Source organism: Hylobates moloch, unplaced genomic scaffold (assembly GCF_009828535.3).
Source record: "Hylobates moloch isolate HMO894 unplaced genomic scaffold, HMol_V3 SCAFFOLD_11, whole genome shotgun sequence".
Lineage (NCBI taxonomy): Eukaryota > Metazoa > Chordata > Mammalia > Primates > Hylobatidae > Hylobates > Hylobates moloch.
This window is the reverse complement of record NW_026652286.1, coordinates 46,065,918-46,081,561: the sequence shown is the minus strand read 5'-3', so window position 1 is coordinate 46,081,561 and position 15,644 is coordinate 46,065,918. Positions and strand designations below refer to the sequence as shown.

The 15,644-nt window shown below is 42.5% G+C and overlaps 1 protein-coding gene across 10 annotated transcripts in view; it reads left to right on the top strand.

Annotated features, from left to right (window-relative positions):
- Positions 1–15,644, top strand: part of C2CD3 (C2 domain containing 3 centriole elongation regulator) — a 164,046-nt gene that overhangs the window by 112,823 nt on the left and 35,579 nt on the right. For all 10 annotated transcript variants that reach the window (XM_058446740.1, XM_058446742.1, XM_058446744.1 and 7 more), the window contains 4 exons: positions 5,154–5,292; positions 9,164–9,228; positions 14,251–14,456; positions 15,433–15,566. In XM_058446740.1, the coding sequence (XP_058302723.1) occupies positions 5,154–5,292; positions 9,164–9,228; positions 14,251–14,456; positions 15,433–15,566 (544 nt within the window). The remainder of the gene's footprint in view (positions 1–5,153; positions 5,293–9,163; positions 9,229–14,250; positions 14,457–15,432; positions 15,567–15,644) is intronic.

The window sequence follows — 15,644 nt, the reverse complement described above, 5'->3', positions numbered from 1 at the left end:
GTTCTTTTAATGGTGATGTTAGGGTGTCAATTTTAGATCTTTCCTGCTTTCTCTTGTGGGCATTTAGTGCTATAAATTTCCCTCTACACACTGCTTTAAATGTGTCCCAGAGATTCCGGTATGTTGTGTCTTCGTTCTCATTGGTTTCAAAGAACATCTTTATTTCTGCCTTTATTTCGTTACGTACCCAGTAGTCATTCAGGAGCAGGTTGTTCATTTTCCACGTAGTTGAGCGGTTTTGAGTGAGTTTCTTAATCCTGAGTTCTAGTTTGATTGTACTGTGGTCTGAGAGACAGTTTGTTATAATTTCTGTTCTTTTACATTTGCCAAGGAGTGCTTTACTTCCAACTGTGTGGTCAATTTTAGAATAAGTGTGATGTGGTGCTGAGAAGAATGTATATTCTGTTGATTTGGGGTGGAGCGTTCTGTAGCTGTCTATTAGGTCTGCTTGGTGCAGAGCTGAATTCAGTTCCTGGATATCCTTGTTAACTTTCTGTCTTGTTGATCTGTCTAATGTTGACAGTGGGGTGTTAACGTCTCCCATTATTATTGTGTGGGAGTCTAAGTCTCTTTGTAGATCTCTAAGGACTTGTTTTATGAATCTGGGTGCTCCTGTATTGGGTGCATATACATTTAGGATAGTTAGCTCTTCTTGTTGAATTGATCCCTTTACCATTATGTAATGGCCTTCTTTGTCTCTTTTGATCTTTGTTGGTTTAAAGTCTGTTTTATCAGAGACTAGGATTGCAACCTCTGCTTTTTTTTGTTTTCCATTGGCTTGGTAGATCTTCCTCAATCCCTTTATTTTCAGCCTATATGTGTCTCTGCATGTGAGATGGGTTTCCTGAATACAGCACACTGATGGGTCTTGACTCTATCCAATTTGCCAGTCTGTGTCTTCTAATTGGAGCATTTAGCCCATTTACATTTAAGATTAATATTGTTATGTGTGAATTTGATCCTGTCATTATGGATCCTGTCATTATTTTGCTTGTTAGTTGACGCAGTTTCTTCCTAGCGTTGATGGCCTTTACAATTGGGCATGTTTTTGGAGTGGCCAGTACCGGTTGTTCCTTTCCATGTTTAGTGCTTCCTTCAGGAGCTCTTGTAAGGCAGGCCTGGTGGTGACAAAAATCTCTCAGCATTTGTTTGTCTGTACAGGATTTTATTTCGCCTTCACTTATGAAGCTCAGTTTGGCAGGATATGAAATTCTGGGTTGAAAATTATTTTCTTTAAGAATGTTGAATATTGGCCCCCACTCTCTTCTGGCTTGTAGAGTTTCTGCCGAGAGATCCACTGTTAGTCTGATGGGCTTCCCTTTGTGGGTAACCCGACCTTTCTCTCTGGCCGCCCTTAACATTTTTTCCTTCATTTCAACTTTGGTGAATCTGAAAATTATGTGTCTTGGAGTTGCTCTTCTCGAGGAGTATCTTTGTGGCGTTCTCTATATTTCCTGAATTTGAATGTTGGCCTGCCTTGCTAGATTGGGGAAGTTCTCCTGGATAATATTCTGAAGAGTGTTTTCCAACTTGGTTCCATTCTCCCCGTCACTTTCAGGTACAGCAGTCAGATGTAGATTTGGTCTTTTCACGTAGTCCCATATTTCTTGGAGGCTTTGTTCGTTTCTTTTTACTCTTTTTTCTCTAAACTTCTCTACTCGCTTCATTTCATTCATTTGATCTTCCATCACTGATACCCTTTCTTCCACTTGATCAAATAGGCTACTGAAGGTTGTGCATGTGTCACGTAGTTCTCATGCCATGGTTTTCAGCTCCATCAGGTCATTTAAGGACTTCTCTACACTGTTTATTCTAGTTAGTTAGTCGTCTAATCTTTTTTCAAGGTTTTTAGCTTCTTTGCGATGGGTTCGAACATCCTCCTTTAGCTCAGAAAAGTTTGTTATTACTGATCGTCTGAAGCCTTCTTCTCTCAACTCATCAAAGTCATTCTCCATCCAACTTTGTTCCGTTGCTGGAGAGGAGCTGTGTTCTTTGGAGGAGAAGAGGCGCTCTGATTTTTAGAATTTTCCGCTTTTCTGCTCTGGTTTCTCCCCATCTTTGTGGTTTTATCTACCTTTGGTCTTTGATGATGGTGACGTCAAGATGGGGTTTTGGTGTGGATGTCCTTTCTGTTTGTTAGTTTTCCTTCTAACTTTCAGGACCCTCAGCTGCAGGTCTGTTGGAGTTTGCTGGAGGTCCACTCCAGACCCTGTTTGCCTGGGTGTCACCAGCAGAGTCTGCAGAACAGCAAATATTGCAGAACAGCAGATGTTGCTGCCTGATCCTTCCTCCAGAAGCTTCGTCTCAGAGGGGCACCCAGCTGTATGGGTGTCAGTCAGCCCCTACTGGGAGGTGTCTCCCAGTTAGGCTACTCGGGGGTCAGGGACCCACTTGAGGAGGCAGTCTGTCTGTTCTCAGATCACAAACTCCGTGCTGGGAGAACCACTACTCTCTTCAAAGCTGTCAGACAGGGACGTTTACGTCTGCAGAAGTTTCTGCTGCCTTTTGTTCAGCTATGCCCTGCCCCCAGAGGTGGAGTCTACAGAGGCAGGCAGGCCTCCTTGAGCTGCGGTAGGCTCCACCCAGTTCAAGCTTCCCGCTGCTTGTTTACCTACTCAAGCCTCAGCAATGGTGGACATCCTTCCCCCAGCCTCGCTGCCACCTTGCAGTTCAATCTCAGACTGCTGTGTTAGCAGTGAGCGAGGCTCCATGGACGTGGGACCCTCCGAGCCAGGCGCGGGATACAATCTCCCAGTGTGCCGTTTGCTAAGGCCATTGGAAAAGTGCAGTATTAGGGTGGGAGTGTCTTGATTTTCCAGGTACCATCTGTCACGGCTTCCCTTTGCGAGGAAAGGGAATTCCCCGACCCCTTGTGCTTCCCGGGTGAGGCAATGCCACACCCTGCTCTGTGGGCTGCACCCACTGTCTGACAAGCCCCGGTGAGATGAACCCGGTACCTCAGTTGGAAATGCAGAAATCACTCGTCTTCTGCATCGCTCACGCTGGGAGCTGCAGACTGGAGCTGTTCCTATTCGGCCATCTTGGAACCTCTTTCAAGACTACTTGTTAAATGTTAAACTGCATGTGGAGAGGAATAAAATCCACAGTTCCTGAGCGTGAATTTGTTCATCAGAATGCTTTCTGTCCAGAGGGACAGACGGAAGCCCCTAAAGGAGTACTTACTGAAAGGAGCAGCGAGATAGAGAAAAGGGTGGAGCCTCAAAGATGAACTTCACCTACCAGGAGAAGTAGGAGTATGGATTTGGAGAATTCTTTTTTTTTTTTTTTTTTTTTTTTTTGAGGTGGAGTCTCGCTCTGTTGCCCAGGCTGGAGTGCAGTGGCACGATCTCGGCTCACTGCAAGCTCCGCCTTCCGGGTTCACACCATTCTCCTGCCTCAGCCTCCCAAGTAGCTGGGACTACAGGCGGCTGCCACCACGCCTGGCTAATTTTTTGTATTTTTTGGCAGAGATGGGGTTTCACCGTGTTAGCCAGGAGAGAATTCTTGAGCTAGACAGTTATAAAGAAGACAAACCAGTTAGAATACACATATAGAATCTGTTCCCTGGAGCATGTCGATTATGTTTAGGACATACTTCTTCTATTCTATTCTTTTCTGCTCTGCTCTTTTCCTTCATCTGTAATCCTGACATTCATAGCGTTTTAGAGCTGAAAGTGATCTCATGAAATATATAGTCTATATTTTGTAAAGTGTCTATTATTCAGTGCTATCCAAAAGAACTTTCTGCTATGATGGAAATGTTCTATGGGTTCAGTGTCCAGTATGGTAGCCACTAGCCCCATGTGGCTGTCGAGCACTTGAAATATGGCTAGTGCAACCAAGGAAGTGAATTTTTTATCTTTAGTTTTAATTAATTTAAAGGTGAATAGCCACATGTGGCTAGTGGGTTATCTTCCCAGACAGCTCGGTTAGACTATCTAGTATCATCAGACATCTTCATTTTACACTGTCTTAAGACAGAATAACTTGACCAAGTCTCCCACATTGGAAACCTGATCTTGTAAAAATTAACATTAGGTATTCTCATCAGCACCCAGTATTTTACATTTGTTAACCCTGTAGTAGAGGCAATATAGGAGACAGTTTAGAGCATGGACTCTGGAGCCAGAATGCTTGAATTGGAGTCTCAGTTCTACCATTTAATAAATATGTGGCCAACTAATTTAATTTCTCAGTACCCAATTTTTAGAAATCTATATGATAGAAATAATAATGTTAGAAATAACAATGATAGAAATAATGATAGAAATCTATATGATAGAAATAATTGATATGATAGAAATAGCTATCTTAGAGGGTTGTTGTAAGGATTAAATGAGTTAATATATATAAAGTACATAGAACAGTGCCTGGCACACAGTAAGTGATATGTAAGTGTTATTTACTCTTAGTATTTATCTTAATCCTTACAATATCTTTGGAAGTGTAAGTATAATATGCCCAATTTTACAGTTGAAGAAGCTGTGGCCTAGATAGTTCTTGCCCAAAATCACATTGCATATATATGGCAGAGCTAATATTTGGTCATCTGACTCTTAGGTTCAGGACTCTTTGTAGTTCTGTCCTGTCTTTTCCCTCTCAACACAGTATTTTCCATCTTCCCACAAAGTACAGAACATGAGAGAAGTCACTTCTTTTTGGGGAATATATATGAACTGAGCCTTAAGAAGACAGAATAATAGCAGAAAGGTCACTGAAAACATTTCGTTGATTGATTGATTGACACGGTCTCACTCTGTCCCCCAGTCTGGAGTGCAGTGGTGCAATCTCAGCTCACTGCAGCCTCTGTCTCCCAGACTCAAGAGATCATCCCACCTCCTGAGTAGCTGGGACTACAGGCATGTGCCACCATGCTTGGTTAATTTTTTTTTATACATGGGATCTCACTATATTGCCCAAGCTGGTCTTGAATTTCTGCGCTCAAGCTGTCCTCCTACCTTGGCCTCCCAACGTACTGGGATTACAGGCTTGAGCCACTACACCCAGCCTGAAAACATTTCAGACACAGGGGGATAGCTTGAGCAAAGATCCCATAGGAAGAAGAGGGGCAGGAATAGTCCTGCTTGTGCCTGTATAATCTGAGGCTTCTTGTGTACCCTAAAGTACAGTCACTGCACTGTATTCTATTTCAGGGAGCCCCTTGACAGAGCGGAAAGTATCGATACCCAGTTGTTGTGTATCCTTTGCAACAGCCGATGAGTCATCTCCTGTATACACCCAAGTGGTTGAAAACACAGATTCCCCCATCTGGAATTTTCAACAGCAGTCAAGGTTTGTGTTATCTGTTGTTCGTCAGCCTTCCAGAATATGCTTTTTTTTCCAAGACACAAAGTCAGAGCAAGGACTATAACCAGCACAATTTTTGAGCAGACCTGGAAAATGCTTTTCTTATCCAAGCAATTATTTAATCCTAGTGTTTATGAATTCACAGCAAGCAGTGGTTTAAAGGTTTTGTTTTAGTGTTTTTAACTCTTCTCAGTATGCTCAAAAATTATTCAGTGAGAGGACCTCTCTGTTTTAGGTGCTTGGAATTAAAGATGATTAAGATACTCCATGCAATTGAGGAGTTCATGGTTCTTACCTGGGAAAAAAATATCAATAACAAATTACCATCAAGCTGGGTGTGGTGACACATGCCTGTAATCCCAGCTACTGGGGGAGGGGAGGGGTGGCATTGGAGGATGGTGGAGCCCAGGTGGGAGAATCGCTTGAGCCCAGGAGTTCGAAACTTGTCTGGGCAATATAGCAAGACCCTGTCTCAAAAAAAAAAAAAATTACAATAAAGAGAAATAAGAAGGGGATGCTGGTAGAGCTCAGAAAAAAAGATTATTTAGGACAACCGAGAAGTTCAGGGAAGGCTTCATAAATAAGACACCTCAGCTAAATACTGAAGAATGTATATAAGTTATCGAGGTGAATAAGAGTCGGAAAGATATTCCGAACAAAGAGAACTAATATCAGAAAAGGCTGTGGATTTTCACCCTTGGAAAAAACTTCTGGTGTAGTGAAAGACACTGGGCATTTGAACCAGAGACACTTGGCCTCCAACTCCATCTCTGTAATTTACTGACTGTGTGATCAAGTTACATAACATCTCTGAGCCACAGATTCCTCATCTGTAAAGTGGGGATCATTTTTATAAGGTCATTGTTAGGTCCAAATTAGATGACATTTAGGGCCTCATGGTACATAGCAGGTATACAACAAATGTTAGGTCTCCTTTGGGAGGCTCAAAAAATAGGAGGTAAAGTTCTGTCAGCCACTGTGCTGTGCCACTCAGATTTTATTAGGACAAAGAGGGCTAATTAAATGTGAGGGGGCTGGCATAGGAAGCCAAGAATTAAACTTTATTAAATGTGATGCAATGTTATGATAATAGTAACAAAATCATTATTAGAAGTTATACTGTATCACCTTTTATAAAGTTTAATTCTTGTCCACCAACACTAGCCATACCCATGGTGTCTGGTCTTCTGTTTTCTCACAGTGTTCGTGTACTTATTGAGTCTCAGCAGTTGGTCACATGTTCAGTGATTTGTAATTTGAGAGGCTGGCCTGAGTCAGGAGCTAGAACTGCAGTGAAAACTCAGTGCTATCTATGGTGAGCTACTGGAAATTATAGAAATTCTGGCCATAGTGGCCAGAGTACTTCATATAAAATATCAAATCCTCCCCAAAAGGCAGGAAACCAGAGGACTGAGCTTCTAAGTGGAGGTGACTTGTTCATTCACAACCTAAAAACCTAACACAATTACAAAACTTAACAAACGTGATGAAGGAACATTAGCAATCTCCTGATTTCATCTCTTCACTTTACAGTTGAGGAGACTGTGGCCCAGGGAGGCTACATAGTCTGTTGGTAACAGAGGCAGGATTGGAAGAAAAATGAATAATGGCACTATTTATAGTTCCTTTATCACAAAATTGTTTCCTTTGATCTTCATAGCAACTTGCAGGTCAATAGTATTATCCCATTTAACAGGTAAGAGAACCAGGCCTGGAAGAAGCTAAGTGCATGGCCAGAGTCACTCAGGTGATAATAGCAGAACTAGAATTCAGAGGTGAATCTTTTGACTCCCACCTAGAATTAGAATCTCTGACCAATATTTGTTTCATTTTAGCACTGTGCCTCTCATTGGTCGGGAAGTAGGCTCTGTTCACTTCCCCAGTAGTGTTTGGGGAATGAAATCAAGCCTCTTGGTTTTCTCTAGATCTCCATCTTGCTTACTTGGAGCACTGGCACCTGGTTTGGAACTTTCCAAAGCTGTGTCACTTAAAACTGTAATTTATATAATATATAAATGTATCGGAGGTGTTCAGTGGATTCCACTTCAGCTTCTTTATCTGGTGTGAAAGTTAGGCATTTTCTTGTTTTGTTGCCTTGCATCTGCATGGTGTAGCATTGAGGTCAGGCAAGCCATGGTTCAAATCCCAGCCCTACTACTTACTGACTCTTAAGTGACCTCAAGCAAACCATTTTACTTCTCTGAGCCCAACCTTATCATCTGTAAAATAAGGATAATAATGTCCATGTTATAGGCTTTTGTGCAGATTAAATGTATATGAAACATGTGGCCTCCTTTCCTTTCCTTTCCTTTCCTCTTTCCCCTTTCCTTTCCTTTCCTGTCCTTTCTGTGGCCCAGGCTGGAATCTAGTCGGCTCGCTGCAGACTCCCTGCCTCCGGCTCCCGTGATTCTCCTGCCCCGGCCTGCGGGCTGCCTGGGATTGCCGGCGCGCGCCACCACCGCTGCCTGCTTTTTCTCCTTTGGCTGGAGGTGCGGTTTCACCAGGTTGGCCAGGCTGGTCTCCAGCTCCTGACCCCGACTTCTCTGCCCGCCTCGGCCTCCCGAGGTGCTGGGACTGCAGACGGAGGCTCGCTCACTCGGTGCTCGGTGTTGCCCGGGCTGGAGTGCGGTGGCGTGGTCTTGGCTCGCTGCAGCCTCCGCCTCCCAGCCGCCTGCCTTGGCCTCCCAGGCTGCTGGGATTGCAGCCCCTGCCCGGCCGCCGCCCCCCTCTGGGAGGTGGGGAGCGTCTCAGCCCCGCCGCCCCGTCTGGGAAGTGAGGAGCGCCTCTGCCCGGCCGCCCCGTCTGGGAAGAAGTGAGGAGCGCCTCTGCCCGGCCGCCCCGTCTGGGAAGAAGTGAGGAGCGCCTCTGCCCGGCCGCCCCGTCTGGGAAGTGAGGAGCGCGTCTGCCCGACCGCCCCGTCTGGGAGGTCTACCACGGAGGCCAGAAGCAATGTGGGGGCTGGACGTGGTGGCTCACGCCTGTAGTCCCAGCAATCTGGGAGGCCGAGGCAGGTTGATCACTTCAGGCTAGGAGTTCGAGACCAGCCTGGCCGACATGGCGAAACATATGAAAAATACAACAGACAAACCAACCAACCAACCCAGCGACAACAAAACAGGTCTACCCTGGAGTCATACTCTAATTTTTTCTATTTTCCTCCCTTTCTGATCCTTTATCCCACTTTTTTTCTTCCTCTTCCTTCTCCTTCTTCTTTGTCAAATAGAGGATTGAGTTATTATCATTGATCCATACAAAGTCCCTCTCTCATTTATTTTCTTTAATTCCCACTCCCCATTTCTATTCCCCATCTTCCCATGTGCAACCTTCCTAATATGTTTGATACGCATCTTTCTGTTTGTATGTATTTTTAGAAAATGTTTATTGTTTTGTGTGCAAAAAAATTAATTAAAAAAAAAAATGAAACACGTGGGGCCATGCCTGGCCCAAGGTAGGCACTCAGTAAATTTTTTTTTTCTCCTCCTCTTCCCTTCTCTCCATTCTCTCATTCTAAGGCATAAGCAGAATCCTTACCTATTCCAATAAAAGTCTTAAATGCATGTTGAGGAACTTCTTTTCCATACTTCCTCCTCTGTCTTAGGGAAACTTTGGGAGTGGTGGGGAGGAAATGTTGTGTCAGGGGAGCCTGTTTTCAAGTCTTGGCAAGTTACTTCACCTCTCTGAGCTTCCATCCCCTCATTTTAACTGTGAAGATAAAAATATATCCTAGAAGATGGCTAAGAAGATGAAATAGTGTTGGGAAAGTGCTTTGCAAATTACAAGATGTTCTTCAAATCTAAGTTTTATGCTACAGAAAGTTCCTATACACTTAGTTTACAGTGGTTGTTTTTCTTAATAGGCTATCAAAAGAGCTGCTTCTGGACCCACAACAAACCCTGGTCTTCAAAGTTTGGCATAAAGGAGGTATGAACTCTGTTACAAGAATATCTGCTTGCTTGTAAAAATAAGCTCACATCCTGTTAACAATTTACCATTCCTTTTTTTTCAAACCAAGTGAAGCATTCCCGACAGTGCTGGGAATGCAGATATGTGGTAGAGGGTAATCCCCCAGAAGGCCACATTATTCTCCTGTAAAAAAAAAATTTTTTTTTAACAAGATCTTGCTCTGTCACCTAAGCTGGAGTGCAGTGGCATGATCATCTCAGTCTCCTGAGTAGTGGGGACCACAAGCACATACCAGTATGCCTAGCTAATTTTTTTTTTTTTTTTTTTTTTTTTTTGAGACAGAATCTTGCTGTGTCACCCAGACTGGAGGGCAGTGGCACGATCTTGGCTCACTGCAAACTCCGCCTCCCAGGTTCACGCCATTCTCCTGCCTCAGCCCACCAAGGGTGTGACTACAGGCGCCTGCCACCACGCCCGGCTAATTTTTTATATTTTTAGTAGAGACGGGGTTTCAGTGTGTTAGCCAGGGTGGTCTCGATCTCCTGACCTCGTGATCCACCCGCCTCGGCCTCCCAAAGTGCTGGGATTACAGGCGTGAGCCACCGCGCCCGGCTGCTAATTATTTTTTTGTACAGACAAGGTCTCACTATGTTGCCAGGCTCTAACTCCTCTATCTCTAACTCCTGGGCTCAAGCAATCTTCCTGCCTTGGCCTCCCAAAGTGCTGAGACCACAGGCGTGAGCCACCATACCTGGCCTATTCTCCTACAGAATTCAAGTACTTAAAAATTATATAATTTTGTTTGACTACCTGCTTAGTGCAGAAATCCAAGTACATTTCAGTCTTTCCTGTTGTATCTGTCAAGCATCACAATGTACAGCCTGCGACATACAAGTGGTTTCCCCCCACATTTGTATGATGATATTAAGCCTTCTGTTGACTCTGGCTTATTAACCAAGACCCTTGCATTATCAGGTAGTACACAAGAAGAGAGTCTAACCACATATTTTTTCTTATTTTAAGAACCTTCCCAAGAGGGATGTGCTGATATTATGGTCTTTGGACCCAGTTTTATTAAGAGGCATAACACAGCAACATTAAGAGGCTTGACTCTGAAGCCAGATTCTTTGGATTTAAATGCCAATTCTGCCCCTTACTTTAGCAGTGTGACCTTGGGTAAATGACTTATCTGTGCCTATTTCCATATCTATAAAATTGAGGCTAATAATAGTACCTACTTCATAGGGTTTTTGGAGAATTAAGTAAGGGCCTGACAGTAAATACCATATCAGTTTTTCTTGTTTTTATTACTGAGCAATAATGTGCTAAGAACTTTACAAACATCTCTAATTCTTGACGGTAAAAATAAAATTAGTCTAATTTTATAGCTGTAAAAGCTGAAGCCCAAGGAAATTTAGTGGCTTGACTAAGGTCATATAGCTATTAATTGGTGGAGCCAGTATTTGAACCCAGTTCTTACTGGCTGTACAGCCTTCACTGTTTGTACTTCACCATGCTAGTAAGATTGGAAACCTTGGAAAATTGTGGTGATGAGGACGTCTGACCATCTCACAGCTTAGAAAATTTTGTCTCACTAAATCTCTCCTCTAAGTCCAGCTTCTTTAATATTCCAGCTAGGCCCTGATTTCCAAGTCTTCATTTGTTTTGAGTCACCTACACAGCCTACAGAGTCACAGTTTTTTGTTTGCCAGTGGTGATTTTTGGAGCTAACCTCAAACCCTAGTAAAGAGCTGAGAGAAATCAGAATGTAAAGGGAATTGACTGACTTTTCTCTCCGCCTGTGCTCCTGTTGGTGAGTGCTCCTGTGAGTCCTTTGTTTTGATGATGAGTTCTATGTTGCTGCTTTGGATTTACTTAGTTCCTCCACTGCTACCCAACCTCATAAATACAGCAAGAGCCGATCATAACTCACTTTTCTCTGAATCAACACAAGGAATTCTTGCTGTATTTAACTGGGCTCCACCTTCCTTACTAGGCTTTTTCTCTCTTCTATCTAAAGTACCACAGAGATTCTCAAGCAGACCAGGGTTCACAATTCAGCACTTATTTTAGCAGGAAAAAGAGAATAAACTTTGGTCTTATGCAGACCTGGGTTCAAATCTTGGCTCTGCTGTTTACTATAATAACTATGTGGCCCGAATTAAATCACTTCACCTCTTTCCTGTTATCTTTCTTATTTATAAAATTAGAATAATAGTACTGGCCTTGCAGAATTTGTGAGGATTAGAGATAATATATGTAAAGTACTTGGCACATAATTGTTGCTTAATAAATGGAGCTATTTTTATTATTATGTCTACTATGTGTCAGGTAGTATGCTAGGACTATTGGAGTATAGAGAATAAAATACATTCCCTACCTTCCAGGACTTCAAGAGGGTCTTAGTAAGATCTGGTCATAAATGAAAGTGAGGAAAATGCCTAGACCACACTGACCACTACTCAGTGTATGTAGATGTCTCTCTCCCCTTAACCCATTTATGCCTAGTGTTCCATTATTGGAACGCTAAGCTTGTGGGAGTTATTTATATCCTACTGCTCAAGGTCATTACCAAGGTCTGATTTTTTACAAAAACATTTGCAGACTCCAGCATAAATGGGTTAATTCTATCGTTTCCACACAAACTGAACACATCTAGTATAGAAAGTACTCAAATCCAACCAAGCTGTGTTCAGCAGATATTTTATTTAAGTTTCTATTCTGTGCCAGGCACCATGCTAAGTACTAGGGATGCAAAGGTAAAATAAAACAGGCATGGTCCCTGTCCTCACAGAGCTTACAGTCAGTGTTGGACATAAAAAGTACAGTATAGTATGATTAGACAAATACAGGGTACTCTGATAGGAGACATCTAACCCAGACTTAGGATGTCAGAGGAGGCTTCCTGGAACACACCTGAGCTGAGGAATGAAGGGGCAGGATTTACTGTAGTCAGAGGGGAAAACAAATACAAAGTCTCAAGTCAAGAAAGAGTTGAGGGAAGTTCTTGATGACTAGAATATTAACTGCAAAGGGAGAATGGTGGGTTGTCCTGTTAATCGGATGTTAAATTTAACTCTTCCGAGCCATTCCTTTTCTCCATGATCTGCTTAGCCAAAGCACTCCTCAAGTATGTTTAGGATGTACTACCTTCATTTTAGGCAGAACCCTGCATCATACTTCATCCCCAGTGGGTAAGAATTACTTGACCCCCACTCTGGGGAATACAGCTTCAAGTATTTATAGAATCAAAAACTTTCCAAGTTGAAGGGGATCTTTTTTTTTTCTTAATTTTTTGAGACAGGATCTCACTTTGTTTCCCAGGCCGGAGTACAGTGGTAGGATTATGCTCACTGCAGCTGTGAACTCCTGAGCTCAAACAGTCCTCCTACTTCATTCTTCCAAATAGCTGGGACTACAGACGTGCACCACTATACCCCCAAATTTTTTTTTTTTTTTTTACAGATGGGGTCATGCTATGTTGCCCAGACTGGTCTTGAACTCTTGACCTTAAGCAATCCTCCCTCCTCAACCTCCCAAAGTGCTGGGGTTACAAGCATGAGCCACCTGCTCAACCAAAGGGGTTCTTGAATCTGGTTCAATACTTCTCATTATATATGTGTGAGTGAGGCTCAGGGAGTTAGAGGAATGTGTTTTCCAGTCAAAGCTATACCTAGATTTGCTATTGTGGCACACTGCTCCTTTGTCCCGCTCTAGGTTGGCCAATTTACTTGTGTTTTCAGTGAATATTTATCAAGTTTTTCATGCAGGAAGATGTTATGCCAGGTATGGAGAGTGTAGGGAACATAGTGTAATACCTTTTCTCATCTTTTAGCTAGGTTCCAGTCTAAAGGACAGCAAGCTGTCCAAACAAATGTTATGCAGTATGTGATGAATTTAGTGTCACCAGGAATGTGCCCAAGGAACTGTGGGAACTTCATGATTACTCCTCTGGAAAATATGCATTCCTTGATTTGTTAAGCAATTTATAGACCTACGGTTGTATCACTGTTTGGTAGATCCAGCCTTTGATTTCACTATACAGAATGGAGCCTATATAAAATAGAAATTCATGGAGTGACAGAGACCTATTTGTCCTCAGCTACTTCATGTCAGAAATGAGGAATAAGTAGCAAAGAATATGAGAATGAAGGTCATTGCATGGTAGCTTGTCCAATGAAAAGAGAATCTTCTCAGTCATGAAGGGCAGCCCCCTTACCGTATAGAGAAGAGCCTGAGCCCAGGCTTATTTTGCACCCTAAACTGTTCTCCAGGGAGTTGTCTTTTCTTTTTAATTTGCATCACTTTTTCTTAATTAAATATAATACATATGTAGAAAATTTGGAAAATATAGAGAAGTATAAATAAGAAAATTCAAATCTCTCATAATTGCATAATTGCAAGACATACTGCCCTGAGAAAAATTACTGAGACCTGATAGCCTAGGAAAAATAAGTTCTTAAGTTTAGTGTTATTTTCTAATTGCCTATATCAAGAGGACCAGCTAGGTGGGGTGGCTCACATGTGTAATCCCAACACTTTGGGAGGCCAATGCAGGAGGATCACTTGAGGCTGGGGGTTCAACACCACCTGGGCAACATAGTGAGACCCCATCTCAACAAAAAAATTAAATTAAAAATTAGCTGAGCATAGTGGTGTGTGCCTATAGTCCTAGCTACTTGGGAGACTGAAGAGGGAGGATTGCTTGAGTTTGCGAGTTTGAGGCTGCAGTGAACTATGATCATGCTACTGGACTGAAACCTGGACATCAGAGTGAGACCCCATCTCTTTCAAAATAAGAGAGAGAGAGAATGAAGTGCAGGCCTGCCAGCTTTTTCCCACCGTACAGAAAGGGAATTCCTAACAGGGAAGGCAGGCTTTGGTTGCCAGTCTCTCTCAACTTCATTATCTGTCTTCTCTGATGGCTTTGGGATCACTAAACTCCTCCATCCCCTGAATCAGCTTCTCTGTGTGCAGCCTCTAATCTCAGTGGCAGGACATGCCTAGCCGCATTGCCCAGCTCTTCTCTTTCCTCTACAGATGAGGAGAGGGTGATTGGCTTTGCCTCGGTGGACCTCTCCCCACTTCTCTCTGGCTTCCAGTTTGTCTGTGGCTGGTACAACATCACGGACTTCAGTGGAGAGTGCCAGGGGCAGATAAAAGTTGCTGTCTCCCCTTTGGAGAGTTTGATACACTTCAAAGAAGAAAAGCAAGCAAGGCGTGGAGTGGAGACCTCAAAATCACTGGTAGGTATGGAGATTCACATCCCTAACCAATATGAATTGTACTGACCTATAAGAACATCCTTTACTCATGTTTGGCACTTTCCAGCTTATAGAATACGTTATATACTATTTGTGTCTCGTAACAGCCTCCTGACCTTTTGGGGTGATGAAAATGTTCTGGAATTAGTAGTGATGGTTGCACAACTTTGAATACACTGAAAACCAGTGAATTGAGCTTTTTAAAAGGATGAATTGTATAATACATTAATTATATCTCAGTTTCCAAATAAAACAAGGTTGTCATCAATTGACTTGTTTTTCAACTCTGTTACATTGATATCATTAGTCTTTCATTTAAAAAAATAATTAAAAGAATGTGAAGAGGGGAATTGATGACGGTAAGCATAGACAACTCTTTCAAGGAGTTTAACTGTAAAAGAAAGAAGAATTTCCCAGACTATCAAAAATACGGGAGCTCTATCAAAGCAAAGACTGTTTTCTATTCATCTCTCTGTCTCTCGTGCCTGGCCCACGGTCTGGCACAGAGTGGTCATCCATAAATACTGAATGAAAGCATGCATAAGAAAACAGAGTTCGTTGGTCCTTATATAGGAAGGTCATTTCTTTAGCCCAACCCTGGTAGTCCTAAGACAAGAAATTTCACAGCCAGATTATCCTCATATGTAAGGTAAATGTAAAATGATTTCCATCCAGGCATTTACAGTGTATTAATAGCTGGAGGAACAAGAGCATAAATATAGATAAAGCAACTGAAAAGCAATCTGATAGCATAGTCTGTAAAATGAGTATAATAATAATACTTGCCTCATAAGATTATAAATGAGAAAATGTATGTAAATCGTTTAGCACAGTGTTTAACACAAAGTATTCAGTAAATTAAATGCACACAATAAATTTTACAAATTTATTTATATACTGCTTTGTTACGAATGGGTTTATGGTGACAAGTGTACCATTTTTGTTGTTGTGTTTACAGATCCCAATATACAGTCCCTTTTCCTTCCCTGCCTCTGATATGTATGCTGCATTCTCTAGCCACATGGCAAGGCAGACCCTAGACCAAGTTGCTCTTGCCTCCTCAAAGGAACTTGATTTCTCCTCTCCTGGGAGGTGAGTGAATTCTTGATGATGAGAAGAAATGGGGTTGAAAAATGGAAGTGTGTGAACTGGCTTATCATTTCTGTCTTT